Genomic DNA, 14,608 nt, shown 5'->3' on the forward strand with positions numbered 1-14,608 from the left:
GCTGTCCGGAAGACAGGCTGGGACAACCCCAATAAACATAGCAGTTTCTTTGAAACTGCTATGTTTGCATCTGAAGGGTTAAAACCTGAGGGACTTGGCACCCAGACCATTTAATTGAGCTTAAGTGGTCTGGGTGACTATAGTGTCCCTTTAAATACATTATCTATGCCATATGATTTAGGCACCCTAAAGTAATATTACACTGTTTTTTATTCATTTCAGAACCCAAAGAAACCGAATTGGTAGACGAAGAACCTGCTCCAGAACCTATAGGTAATATGCACTTTTAAATTAAACTGTTTGTGACCTGTAGCCCTGCATGGCATGTTTTTGTAACTGAACATTTTAAATGTGTTAACTTTAATTATATTCTGCCCCTCTTTTTTCCTTTTGGCTTTGAATGCAGCAGCCAGAGAATGTCCCACATATTTGAGAATGTCCCACATATTTGTTTACAATTCTGTAACTAACATGTGAAATACAAAGTCACAATTATGTGCAATTGTAATTGGATAGCACAATTTGTGCTATCCAGATGCAATATCTAGAAAAAAATAGAATGACCCATTTTGAAGAATCAAACCTCTACCTTACACACCTGTCTCTTGCGCTCTCCTAAAGGGCAGCACTCTACTCTCTCCTCCAGCCCTGCTTCACTCCCACCTTATTTGATTGCTATTTCCTGTCCTAATGTGTTTTATACCCCACCTCCTATAGACTGTAAGATCACTTGAGCAGGGTCCTCTTCAACCTATCGTTCCTGTAAGTTTTCTTGTAATTGTCCTATTTATAGTTACATCCCCCCTCTCATAATATTGTAAAGCGCTACGGAATCTGTTGGCGCTATATAAATCACAATAATAATAATATAATATTCACTCAACAGATACAGATATATGGGAGGAACAATTTTTTTTTTTTTTTTTTTTTTTACAGTGTTCAGTTTCACTCCCTCCTTCTGAAATACACCAAATAAATATGCACAGGGAGAACATTTACTCTCTGCATATAAATTTGTATATTATACAGTTTGTAGGACAGAGAAAATTAAAATACATAAAAATGCTCTGCTCAGAAATTAATTTGTAGGAGTTTGGTGCAGGTGGAAGACTTAATCTGCCCGTGTATCTTTTGTCATTTCTTATGTACATTGTGTATTGAATAAAGTGTTTTGTGAAGGGCACACCGTGACTTTTTGTTTTTTTTCTCTCTCAACTTTTTCTAGAAGAAAACATTCTGAATGATATTGAAGAAACTCTCTATGGTATGTCTTTAAATTGTATATGTGTGGGAGCCCATAGATGGCATTCTCTCTCTTAATACATGGTGTTCTGTGGTATATCTTTTATACATGTTTGTTGTTTGGTTTCTCAGCTAAGCACATTGTGGTGAGACCAAATACAATAAAACTCCCTACAGATTTTTGTAAATTTAAACATTACTATCCTGCATCATCTACATATCTTGAGTAGAATCTTGGGAAAAGTCCACCTTGGCAAAGTAATTCTGAGAAATCATGTTTACCAAAATTCCCCCATAATCCTCAAACATGCAAATGAGCACAGAGATGAGGTGTGTCTGTGCTCATTGTCCGGTCATCTTAGAGCAACATTAGGTCCCTTTCTTCTCAAGACTGATGGTATTTATGCTTTTGCCCACCTGTAGCCATGAATTAAGTTTTTTTTTTTTTTTTTTACCAATAATTCATTGGAAAGGCATTTGTGGAGACCTAATTGCTCTGTTTTTGTCTCTTCAGCTCCCCTCCCAACATACATTTCACAAACCTGAGTGAGCTGAATTAAAATGGTGGCAACTACAAATAATAGCGGACGCCCTCAGTGTAACTCATAGTAACCTCAGGCAGATGGGTACTGTTAAGGAATATGTCATTAGAAAACATTGGGATTTTAACCCCCTATGGATCAGTGACATTGTATGTCATTATTACACAATCTTTGCAGATATTATGATGTGTGTTACCTGCTTATATCTCATCCTCTGCTTTCTGTAGAGGTCTACTAATTAGTAAAGAGTATGATGTCTCTGTTTGGAGGTATTTCTTAATGTGTGTTTTTTGGGGTTTTTTTTCGATCAGAAACCCAGATAGGGATTAACTCCGTCACCCTTGCAAGTTACCATTCTGCTGAGAGTAGGAGATAGGATCTGTACTTTAAAGTGGTCTCTTTTCTAACACAAACTATAAACAGTCTACAAAAAAAGTTTTACAGAAATTATTTTTTTGCACTGTGTAGCAGAAATGCCCCATTATTAAAGGGACACTGTAGGCACCAAGACCACTTAAGCTAATTGCAGCTCTAAGTCTGCCCCCAGGGGCGCTTCCAGAATCCAAACGGATTTTTGGTCCGTTGTCTGACACCGGACGTCCTCACGGACGCTGAATTCAGGTAAGTGGTTGAAGGGGTTTTAACCCATTCAGCCCCATGGGAGGGGGCCCAGAGGGACGGGAGACATATTAACCCTATAGTGCCAGGAAAACGGCTTTGTTTTCCTGGCACTTTAGGATCCCTCTAAATATACAATATATGAAAATAACATACATGATTCCCCAAATGTCCTGCTTGTTGGCAAAAATCCATGGATAGAAACCTTCATTTATATAATCTAATTCTGGTTTGAATGGGTATTATTCACATATGAACACATACTGTCTTTAAAGCAGACAGTCACTTATACCATTTGCAAAATGTCAAGGTCACCATGTGTTCTAGGAGTTGCATTGCTAATCTTTGTGGATTTTGTGATTTGCAGTTCAACAGCTAGAACTCCACATTTTACACTGCTATAAGAGAACATGACCATTCATAGAAAATATGCGCATTTACCCTATGTATATAAACAACTATTTATTATATCTGTGGTCTAACATTGTGACACTTTTTTATTTTGTGAAACAGATAATGTTCCTGAAAATGAACAAGATGGTAAGTCTGGCAGTTGTTCTCCTCTCTCAACCCTCTTCCACCCTCAAAAAACAAAAACAAACACAAGATACAATAAATCACATTTCAGTTGATTGACAATACATTTTCCTATTTGTGCAAGAATATTTACATTCTGATATCACCAGCCTTTTTATTTTAGTATTTTAGTCTAGGGTTAGGCAATGTGTTTGACATTCTAACAAACTGTCTCATGCTCGTTAAATGTCCACATAATGTAAAAAAATTGTTTTTAACTCTAAACCAAGGCCATATTAAAGTTCCAATTCTGCTATAAAATATTGAGTTGCTGGAACAGTAAGAATAAGGCATGCTTCACGAATAGATGCATTTATATCAAGTGATCTTAAAGCTGAAGCTTTCTGATGTAATAGTGTATTTATAAGTATGTCGGTGGTTACAATGACCACTTTATCATCAACATTTTTGCGTGCTTCTAGTGAGTAAGTATGACATTTGCCAGATAAGTAGGTTGCCTATGCAGTATTGCTTTATTACCCAACCAGTCTTAGTTGTATTCTGACTGTAATATAATTTATAGTCTATAAACCTTCCCATGAAAAAACCTCTATGTCCTTGCACTCTATGTATCTTTATGCATATAGAAAATAATGCTTTTGCAAGTTAGAACTGTATTGGAACTGCAGCTTGGGGCTTACCTACATGCCCCCAAAACACTTTCTAGACAAAGGTTTCTATGACAAGGAAACCCCCAGACGATAAGACTGAGGCAATTTTGATCTGTCTTATTATGGTCTGGTCTAGGATTTTTTTTTTTTTTAATGTGCATGTATATGTTCTTTATTTATTGATGAATTATCAATATAACACAATAAAAATAAAATGAGTGCTGCGTGTTTTTTCTTCCATTCAGAGTGACACTGTGTATCGGAATGGGTGCTCTAGCTACACTTTTATTCCCTTTTGTTCGACTGTCCGTTTCCCCCACCCCTCCATTTGTTTACCGAACCAACCATGTGTGGGTCCCCAGATTCCCGTTGTATTTTGGTCACCCTCTGCCCATTATTGGTGCAGGGTATGTTGAATGTATTGCTAGTCTGTGTCTCTCCCCCTCCTCCTTTTTCCTGTCCCATTGTTTCCCCAGCACTGCCAGACCAGTTTAAACTAGCTGCTTTGTTCCTTCTCAATCTCTCTTCAGCCCTTGCTATTGTCTGACCCCACCCTTCCTTATACTATAGTACTCTATGCACCATTGTATGTAAATGAGGCTGTTGGGGTCTTAAAATATGTGTGCTATGTCTAGTAAAGTCAGTGGCTGTTTTAACCTTCACCAAGTGTCGTCTGCTGTTTGGGGAAATCTGGTTATAGAAAGTGTGTCTAGGGCTATATACACAGTAGCCTGGTCTAGGGTGGAAAAGGCCCTCCGTGATCCCAGTCAAACCTTGGCGACTGGGTCTGAAGTGCTCCAGACTCCCTGATGGCTACAAGGAAGCAGACTTGGTGTAGTCACTTGGTCGGAGTATTGGAGCTCCGTCACACACTGATTCCAAAAATGGTGTGTTTGTGTGTGTGGCACAGCTGTGTTTTATACCCATGGGGTGTACTCTTCATTAGGAAAGTTTTTGCTTATTGATATCCAGCTTGCAGTACGTAGGAGGAAATAACCAAAGTGACATTCGTCTAATTCTGCTTTGAGATACAGTTTGACAGTTCCCTGCACATGATTCAGTAAGCCCACAGCCATTGCCGCACCTTTCACCTTTTTCACAGCTTTTTGCACTCCTTAAATACCTGTGGTAGTTCAGGTTAACATACTCACAGGTGTCTCAACCGGTTTTCTTCTGGAAAGAAGCCATCTATGTGTCATTGAGAAGCTGCTGGTGAAAGCCTGCATGTAATGAAAATAAAAACGTAGTGTAAAAAACTCATCTCTTTCTCCTGCAACTTAGATCACTGTCAATCATTGTTACAAGCTCTCTCCGTGGCACCTAGCAATCGACATAAAGAAAGCATTCAGAGAAGTGTAGAAATGAAATAATGTGTCATATGCAGTGTATGCTGTGACTGGTCCTGGCTTGTGATGTAATTTGGTGACGTTTTTTTAACAAATAAATGAGATTACAGACGCACATTTAAAAAAAAATCATGCATATAATGTCATTTAAAAAAATATATTTTATTGAATGGTGTAATTTTCATGATCACTCCCTGCACACTTTCTCCACTGTTAACATTTTGTCCTGAGCTAGATAGTGTGGCATCCAGTAACATGCAGCATTGTGAAGTTTTTTTTTTATGAATACCTTGAAATAGTTGCGATATTGCTCATTCATATTTGTGGTGTCAGATTAAAGGAACAATCTAAGCACTATAACCACAACAGCTTGTTTTTGTGGTTATGGTGCAAAGAGTGTCCTGGCAAAACCCCATCCTACTCAATTTTATGTAGTCAAACTGTTTAAAACTGTTTGGCTTCTTACCTGTGGTCTCCTGAGTGCTGCCAGCCCCCTTTGCTACTTTATTTATAAAATATTTTACCAGGAAAGATACATTGAGATTTCTCTCGTTTTCAAGTATGTCCTACTTCAGACGGATAGATGGATCTTTGTTTGAGTTTAGCCATGCAGTGCTTGGCTTAACTCATTGGCTGAAAGCAATCGACTGATGCTGTCAGCCAGTGAACTCACCCTGCTCCCTGAAAGCTCATGCCTCGGAGGATTCATTTCCCCATTGGAAATTGTGCGGCTGACGGACTCCCAAGTAAGAAGTCAAACTTTCTAAAATGGTTTGACTACTGACAATGGGACGGACACCAGGGTACCTGTAGTGGTTATTGTGCTTTTAGGTTTTCTTTAATCTGCAATATAATAAGTGATTGGTTCGGTTGGTTCAGTTCTGATCTTGATTTTAAATAAAATAGTTTTTGTGTTTGCAGCCTTTTCCATCTGTCCTTATGGGACTTTCTAAAGGTTCCTTCTACTTTTCCTGATCTCCATTTCCTTTTAGTTCATTGTGGTAGACACTTACCAGTATGTTTAGATTGACCTCTTGGGTACTTTCTTGACTTAAACCATTATTTGCTGCCACTATATTTTAATAATAAAATTATTATTATGTCCTGCAGAAGCAGTCATCTCTGACAATGAAGAACAGTTTGAAGGTCGGTATCGTTAGTCTGCGTGTAAACGTGTAATAAGTTGAAGCAAATATCTATTTTATGAAACGTCACAGAGAAATGGAACTGTCTCTAAAATGTGTTTTTTAGGGTTCTTCTCCCTGGTGAGATATATGCATTAACTAACGAGATTTTCTTTCGACAGATGAACAGGTGACTCAAACTGAAGAGCAAATAGAATCTAAAACCATAGATATAGACGGTAAGCACTGGTTCCCGAAAATGTAATTGATTATTAAAAAAAAAAATATATATATATTTTCTCATAGAACATACAGAATAAAGTGCATTCACTCACAAAACACCATCTTCAAAGCTCGCAAAGGTAATAAAAACCACACGAGTTGGACAAAAATAATGGATGTTTAGTTACAGTATATGATCATACGCCTGTCTTAATGCCCATGTACCCCATTCTTGGTAGATCCTAACCTAGCAACCTAATGCCTGATCTTATAAGATTACCCCACTCACCTGGAAAATCCATCATCCCAGGGCTCTCTGCAGTACAAGATTAAATAGGACCCTGGAATAAGATGCTTGTGACCAGGAAGGGGTTCAAAACTAAGGGAGTTGGTCTGCACTTAAACGGTCACTCTAGACCCCTAAATAACTTTAGCTTGCCGAAAAGCTTTATGTGTGAATAGTGTGTCCCCTTTTTTTTTTTTTTTTACAAATATGATTACATGTATGGAATATTTTAGTGAATATATCTGCTTGAAATCAATTATTTTATATACCTTGATATATTTATTACATTTTTCTTTTCTTCAGAAAAACCTGCTGTAGATAACAGACGGACTGAAGATGCCAGAGGTTTGTATAGTTCACCTTGGAACATTATTGATTGTCTCTTGTCAATTTAAAGTTATTTAATTTTAATTTGTAAAGTTTAGAAAAGCAGTCCGACATGGATAAAAAATGAATAAAATGTGAATATTCCCAGGAATTTTAACAGCCTTTTCGCATTTTCAGAAAGTATTTCTTAGAACACTATGGAAACTATTGGGCAAAAATTACCCCGCAGAGATAATGTGCAAAAAATAAATTATGAATAAAAAAAAAACCAGAAGTTTCCTTTAATATTTTCCATTGAGCACTGTTTAGGTTGGGTATTTCTAAATCTGCAGGCAAACTCTAATCACGCTTGGAATGAACTCCTATATTTTCATTCTGAGTTTTCTGCATTTCCTTCAAATATATCAGGCTTTGCAACTTCTGCAGTAAGCTTTGCCTGAACCATGAAGTGAGTTACTCGATCATGGTACTCACTTAACTTTTCTAGAATGCTGCAATGTATACCAAAAGCAAAGCTTTATAAGCACAGCATGGGATTCTGGAAGTTGTAGCTGTGATCATTATTAGCTTTCTATTTTACAGCAATGTTAGAAGAGTATAAACTGTGATAGGCTTATACTTACAGACAGTTACAGCAAGTTTTGCAGGGTCAGTGAGACGGAGACTCTGGCTTCTCTCTGCACCAAAACCTTTTAAAATTTTTTTTTTTTTTTTTTTTTAACAATTTTTATTGAATATTTAAAAATTATAAAAATAGGCATACGGCAAATTCTCATCCTACAATCAAGTGCGTATAATCAACAGGCTACAATTATTATACAATCATATTGTAGATAGAGTTCAATCAGTATGCATTGACAAATATAATCTTACAACAAACCAAACATAAAAATTAACAGTTACTGGGTCTATCTAGAGCAAAAATATTGCCAATAATATAGCATCAGTACAACGTAAAACATGGAGAGCAGATGAAAAGAGAGTGAAAAAACAAAAAACATCAGTCTTCCAATAATTAGTGCAGTTATGTAATTAAAAGATTGCTCCCTTTCTTCTTCCCTCACTATCTCTCAAGGCTCTGTATATGGGGGCAATCTTGGGGGTAGATCATTTACAGGGTAGGTTAGTTCAAAAGATTACTGGCCTGGCTTGAAAAGTATAAAATCCATGGATCCCATGTTTTTTTTTGTATGTATATAGAGTCTTTATATCTTAAAGTATAATTTTTCTGCCTCTCTCTGGAAATTTATTTGTTTTTATTTCGATTTTTGTTGGAGTGGTTGTATTTCTCCAATGTGTGACTAAACACATTTTTTTTTTTTTTTTTTTTGTGTCGACACGGAGTGCGGCACAATAGATAATTGGCTTTACAGATTACCGTATATACTCGAGTATAAGCATTTTTTGTGCTGAAAAACCCCAACTTGGCTTATACTCGAGTCAATGTCTGTATTATGTCAATTTACATTGCCATAATACAGACTGGGGGCTGGCAGAGAGCTCTTACCTCTCCTACAGCTCCTGTCAGTTCCCTCCTCCTCCGTGCCGGTCCGTTCAGCACCCCTGTCAGCTCCCAGTGTAAGTCTCGCGAGAGCCGAGGGGTCATAGTGCGGCCGCGAGACTTACACTGGGAGCTGACAGAGGTGCTGACCGGACCGGTGCGGAGGAGAAGGGAGCTGCAGGAGAGGTAAGTAAACTCTCTGCCAGCCCCCTCCTACACAGTGCACACCACTGGACCACCAGGGAGTGAGAGCCCCCCTCCCTGCCATGTATCAAGCAGGGAGGGGGGGACGAATAAAAAAATAATAATAAAATAATATTAAAAATAATAATTAAATAAATAATATAACAAAACATTTTTAAAATAGTAATTAAAAAAATAATAATAAAAATGCCCACCCCCCACCAAGGCTCTGCAACACATACACACACACACACACACTTACACTGCATCACACACACTTACACTGCATCACACACACTTACACTGCATCACACACACTTACACTGCACTCATATACACACACTGTAAATACATATTCAATTAATATAATTTTTTTAGGATCTAATTTTATTTAGAAATTTGCCAGTAGCTGCTGCATTTCCCACTAAAATTAGGGGCCTCGGCTTATATTCGGGTCGACTTATACTCGAGTATATACGGTATATAACATTTGTGGTTTGCTTAGTGTCGCTTTTTTTTTTTAACTTTGGAGGGCATGTCAGCCCACTCATAAAATAAAAGAACACAACAATACAATAAAATACAATAAACTATAAGACTACAAAATGCAAGTCAAGACTCTATCTAACAAATTCACATTTGTCACATCGGTCAGTGTTCCTGCGTAAAGCAGTTCGGAATATTGTGCTGTTGACTGCCTTCTATGTCCGATGCTGCGTGTGAGTTGGAGTCATGCCGTAGTGGTCTTTATAGTCGTGTAGGTCTGTTCCTGGCAGTTGCGTCTAGTGTTTTCCCGTCCTATGTGCCACCCTATTCAGGAAATCGTTTTGGTCGAGGGTTGAGGTGCCCTGTCGGGTTCTTTCTTCTGGCCGTGGGAATTATCATAAATAGACCCTAGTGCCGGGTCATGGTCTAGGGGTGGTCGTAGTGCCTCTCTTATAATTCTCGATGCCAGCTTTTTGGCGTCGTACTACCTTTTCGTTTGCCGTCTATGTGGAACTTTCTTTTTGGCGTGCTTGTGGCTCTAAGGAGTTTTATAAGAAGTTTTCACTGTCATTATCCACTCTCCCTTTGTTTGTAGGGAGGGAGGTGGGGGGGGGGGGCGGAGCCGGGTGGGAGGGGGGGGGGTAGCTAAACACATTTTTGCTGCCACCAAGATGTTAACACACAGATATCTATTGTATCTTCATGTAACAGGTAAATCGATATGAAACAGGAAAGCTTGTGGCATAACGCTATATTCTAAAGAAAAGGTTATTAGTTGTTCTTCAATAAATTTTTTAAAAGGAGCCAGTCTCGGGCATTCCCACCAGATGTGAATTTGTGTGCCTGGATAGTTTTGGCAACGCCAACAAAAATATCTAAATGTGTATCAAACTTTGCAAGGCGTGTAGGAACCATATACCATCTCTGTATTAACTTGAAGTATTTTTCATGTAGACTGATACAACGCATGGCGGTTCTCATGACTCGCCAGGCATTGTTCCAAATCTCTAAAGAAACCGTAAAAGCCCATTCTCGCTCCCAACTGGAAACAGCTTTCGATTTATTTAAGAAAGTTCTCTTATTTAGAATTGTGCCAAATATAGCAATTGTTTTAGAATTAAGTTGTGTAGTATGAAGTATGTCTATTAATCCTGGATGACTTGTTAGATCTGAAGTAAGAAAATGTTTAATCCTAATATTTTTAAATATTTCTCGTGATGGAAGAGCATAGCTTTCCTGCAAGTTGGAAAAAGATCTTAAGGATTCACCATCATAAAGATCTACCATAACCTTTCTTATGGTGCCTACAGTTACCCTTTAAGTAACATGTGTATCCTTGTTGGTATGCATTATTTTACCAGCTGAAAAGTTGCTGTTTTGTGAAATGTTGTAAAATGGCTGTTTTTTGTTTTGTTTGTTTTTTTACAACATATGATCTTTCTCTTGCAGAAGAAAACACACTGGCAAACCAGCAAGAGGAACAAGAAGGAGAACCAGCAGGTAAATAAAGTTTTGCTTTTAAAAAAATGATGGCCCTGGAAAGTACAGTGAATGCCTGTTTATATTACCATGTTGTTCTTAAATTACACTTTGCTTATCACGTTGAGATTAGTACATATTTGAATGAATCAGATGATGCTAGATATCAGATGTTTATTTGGATTTAGTCTGATGGCTTCTGCAAAGGCATAGAAAAGCATGTTTCATGCTAATTCACAAATGATCAGGACCTCTGCTGAGGTCACCCTCATAGATCATCCCTGGTCGCATCCAGTGCTTCTCATAGAAATGCATTGGGGAACGCACAGCCAACGGGATACTTCTCATAGAAAAACATAGAATCAAATGCTTCTCAAGTAGAAGCATTCACAGTGTATTTTGTGAAATTAAATGTATTCTGTAAAGTCTGTCACCTTCATGTATACACCGGGAATGATGAACAGTCTGCAGAGGAACCGTTTCCCCTGCCAAGAGACTCCTCTCATTTAATGTCTGCAAATGTGCTCAAAAATGCCAGCTACCCCTACAACCAAACAGTAACGAGTAATGCCAAGGCACTGTTGGCATTACATCCACATTTCAGAGATCTAAAGGAATGATTACATGATACATGATGTCCTGATAAAAAAAGTTTGCTGATGTAAACTGAAACGTTGACAAGTTCTATGGATTAAAACCCTTTTTTCGTTTTTTACAAGTCCTTGAGTGCTGGCTTCATTTGGCAGTATATATATATTTCGACCTGAGGGTCAAAACGTCGATTTTTTCCTCTGCACTGAATAAATGATCTCAACAAGTCCTCTGGAGTGCTCTCTTCACTGCCTACATACATACATACATATACATATACATATATATATATATATATATATATATATATATATATATCTCAATCTCAAGATTGGGGATACTGTGCCCTTTTTTCCCTACAAAATATTTGACAAATGATAAAAGCCTAAATGAAAGAAATTGTGCAAGTTTTGACTTTCATTTTTGTCTGGAAAGTAATCTATAAACAAAATTGTTGTTTTATAATATATTCATATTCTAGATATGTACTGCATGTTTCAAATGCTAATATTATAGTAATAGAGAAAGGGGATGCATATCGCCCTCCAACATAAATTGTTCTTGCTCTGTGATAAGTGTTCCCATACATTTCTTATCTTATTTCTTTTTACAATGAGCCCTATATCAGCCGTGTTTATCTTTTGTCAAACTCTGTGCTTGTTTCATTATTTTCATATCTAAAGACACCTTATACAAAATGGATATATACAAAAAAAAAGATATACAGTTGAATACATGTAAGTTTAATAAAGGAATTGCTCTTTCCACTCATCTAACCTGTCTGCCAAGTAGTATATTGATATAGCTGTGTATGATGCGCAGGTTTAGGTTCTCACCGAGTCAAAACGCCAGGTCCTCTGTACCACTAGGGAAAGGGCTCAGGGATTTCCCTCCCCCCCAGATATGAATATCTGTATGTCTGCTCCCATACTTGCTCATGTCCATTAAGCATACTGTTGGGTATCAACATCTTCAGTCGCTGCTATTGCAGAGACACGTAGAAACGGGGGCTGCTGATCTGTTCTGTATGAGATTAACGGACCTCTAGTTACAGCTAGACCAACTGGGACTGCAAGTAATCATTCTAAAAACAGTTCATGTTTGTTCATGTTGAAAACTGGGGAAGGGTTTAAAACTTGTAATGATTATTGTGCATGCATACCTTTTTTGTTGTGTGTGTGTGTGTGTGTGTACGCACGGGTGTGTGCGTTTATGGACTCCACGGAGTGTTTTATCAGTTGTCTGTGACAGCAGAAGCTCTCTATAGTAACATAATACTTGTGTTAATGATCCTTGTCCTGTCTCACCACTGGATCAGCTATGTCAAGTTAAAAACCAAAAAAAAATCTAAAAAAGATTATTCCTCCTCGGTCATTTATCTGCGTAGATACCAGTAATAAAACTGCTTTGCAATTTATTTCATGGTTAAGTTGATGATGGAAATAGTGTTTTAATTATAGAAATCAAAGATTATCAATGCAAATACTTGCCATTTGTTTACATTAAGGAAAACCAAACATTCTTCATAAAGTAATACAACCATTATAGTGTCACATCCCACAGCATTTTTAGGGTTGGAATTGGTCATACATGCACGCCACTGCTGACGCAAATGCATGAATTGGAAATGTATTTACATATGCGTGTGTGCAGGGGTGCAACAGGAGTCTGAAATCGTGGCAATTATGCTGACTTCAGGTCATTTAGGAAGCTAGAGTTTATTTGCATGGAGGAAAGTTTGTTCATTTTTAATTGATATGCAGACGTGTTGTTGCCCTGTGCACTTCTGTGATCATGGCACTCACAGTCTTGTAATGGCCTGTGTGAATTCTATGGCTTTACATATTAGGACATAATAACAATAATCTGTTCCTTAACAGGTCTTAAAATTAGGCTACTACTAACGCAATTTATTCAACAAAAATAAAGCCAAAATGGAGAAGTCATGTGTGAAAAATGAAGTACATCCTTACTGCTTCCATAGGAATTAAAAGGCTAAGTAGTAGTGGAAGATTTTTCAAAAGTGGAAAATATGCAAAACAGTTGCCAATTTACTGGAGTAAACGTTTCAGCAAATGCACCCCAAGGTCAGACCATGCAACACTCGGAGAAATTGCAAAAAATAAATAAATGAACATGTCCGCATGACTAGGTTTGCAAAGTTGCATCTGAACAAACCAAAGCAAAAAGAGTTCTGGAATAATGTCCTTTGAAAAGACAAGATCAAAGTGGAGATGTTTGGCCATAATGCACAGCACCACATTTGCTGAAAATCAAACATTGCATATCAGCACAAACACCTCATGCCAACTGTCAAGCACGGTGGTGGAGGGGTGATGATTTGGGCTTGTAGCCACAGGACCTGGGAACCCTGCAGTAATTGAGTTGACCATAAACTCTTCTGTATAGCAAATTTATTCAAAAGTCAAATGTGAGGCCATCTGTCCGACAGCTAAAGCTTGGCCAAAATGTGGTCATGCAATAGGTCAATGATCCCAAGCACATAAGCAAATCTACAACAGAATGGCTGAAAATGAAAAGAATCAAGGTTTTGCAATGGTCCAGTTAAAGTCCAGACCTCAACACGATTTAAATTCTATGGCGGGACTTAAAGGCAGCTTGGCATAAACAAATGCCAGCAAACCTCAATGAACTGAAGCAACATTGTAAAGAAGAGTGGGCCAAAATTCCTCTATAACGATGTGTGAGACTAATAGTCATACAGAAAACAACTACTTCAAGTCATTGAATCATAAGATGTACTTAGTTTTTCATACATGACTACTCTATTTTGGCTTTTTTTTTTTTTTTTTTGTTAAATCATGACACAGTGCGATATGTAATGTGGTGTTCCTCATCTGAGGTTGAGGCTACAGTAGCAAGAATCAGATGTTAAAGCACAAACTCGGTGATAAGAAATAGCTGTGAGGTTTCTTGTGATTAACTCGCAGAACTGTCTTTTCATTATTGCAGTAGGCAAAAACATTAGTATTGCAACCAACGAATGTTGATGTGCTTCCTCTATATGCATGCTTTTACGTTATGTATCCCAAAAATAAATGAATCAGTTGGGTGCATGCGCTGTGGAATATGTAGATCATTCCAGTAATGCTTATTTTCCTTTCTTAATATGACAAAAACCAGTTCTACATGCTTGTGGTTGGTCCTTAATTTAGATTTCCCCTTATTTTTACAGATACTTAAGAACTCCAAAAAGACTGCCCCTAAATCAAGAGGACCAGCCCTAACCAAATTCTTCACAAGGGGAGCAGATGACTTCATAGAACATATGAAGTAAATTGCAAAGCAGATCCTGACCCTGTGGGAGAGAACTCTTACTTTAGTCTTGGAAGTCTGTGTTTTTAGATGTTTTTAATTTTCTGATCTTTTCACCCAGTACATTTTTTTTTTTTTCATTCTCCTTTTCCGGCATAGACAAAATCAGTGTGTTTATTTTATATGTGCATATGTACT

General features: G+C 37.6%; 1 protein-coding gene across 1 annotated transcript in view; it reads left to right on the forward strand.

Moving 5' to 3' along the window:
* Positions 1–14,608, forward strand: part of ASPH (aspartate beta-hydroxylase) — a 158,281-nt gene that overhangs the window by 72,612 nt on the left and 71,061 nt on the right. Inside the window, exons 12-18 of the mRNA XM_063451368.1 lie at positions 223–273; positions 1,226–1,264; positions 2,916–2,942; positions 6,046–6,081; positions 6,242–6,298; positions 6,871–6,912; positions 10,514–10,564. Of these exons, the coding sequence (XP_063307438.1) occupies positions 223–273; positions 1,226–1,264; positions 2,916–2,942; positions 6,046–6,081; positions 6,242–6,298; positions 6,871–6,912; positions 10,514–10,564 (303 nt within the window). The remainder of the gene's footprint in view (positions 1–222; positions 274–1,225; positions 1,265–2,915; positions 2,943–6,045; positions 6,082–6,241; positions 6,299–6,870; positions 6,913–10,513; positions 10,565–14,608) is intronic.

Source organism: Pelobates fuscus, chromosome 4, assembly GCF_036172605.1.
Source record: "Pelobates fuscus isolate aPelFus1 chromosome 4, aPelFus1.pri, whole genome shotgun sequence".
NCBI lineage: Eukaryota > Metazoa > Chordata > Amphibia > Anura > Pelobatidae > Pelobates > Pelobates fuscus.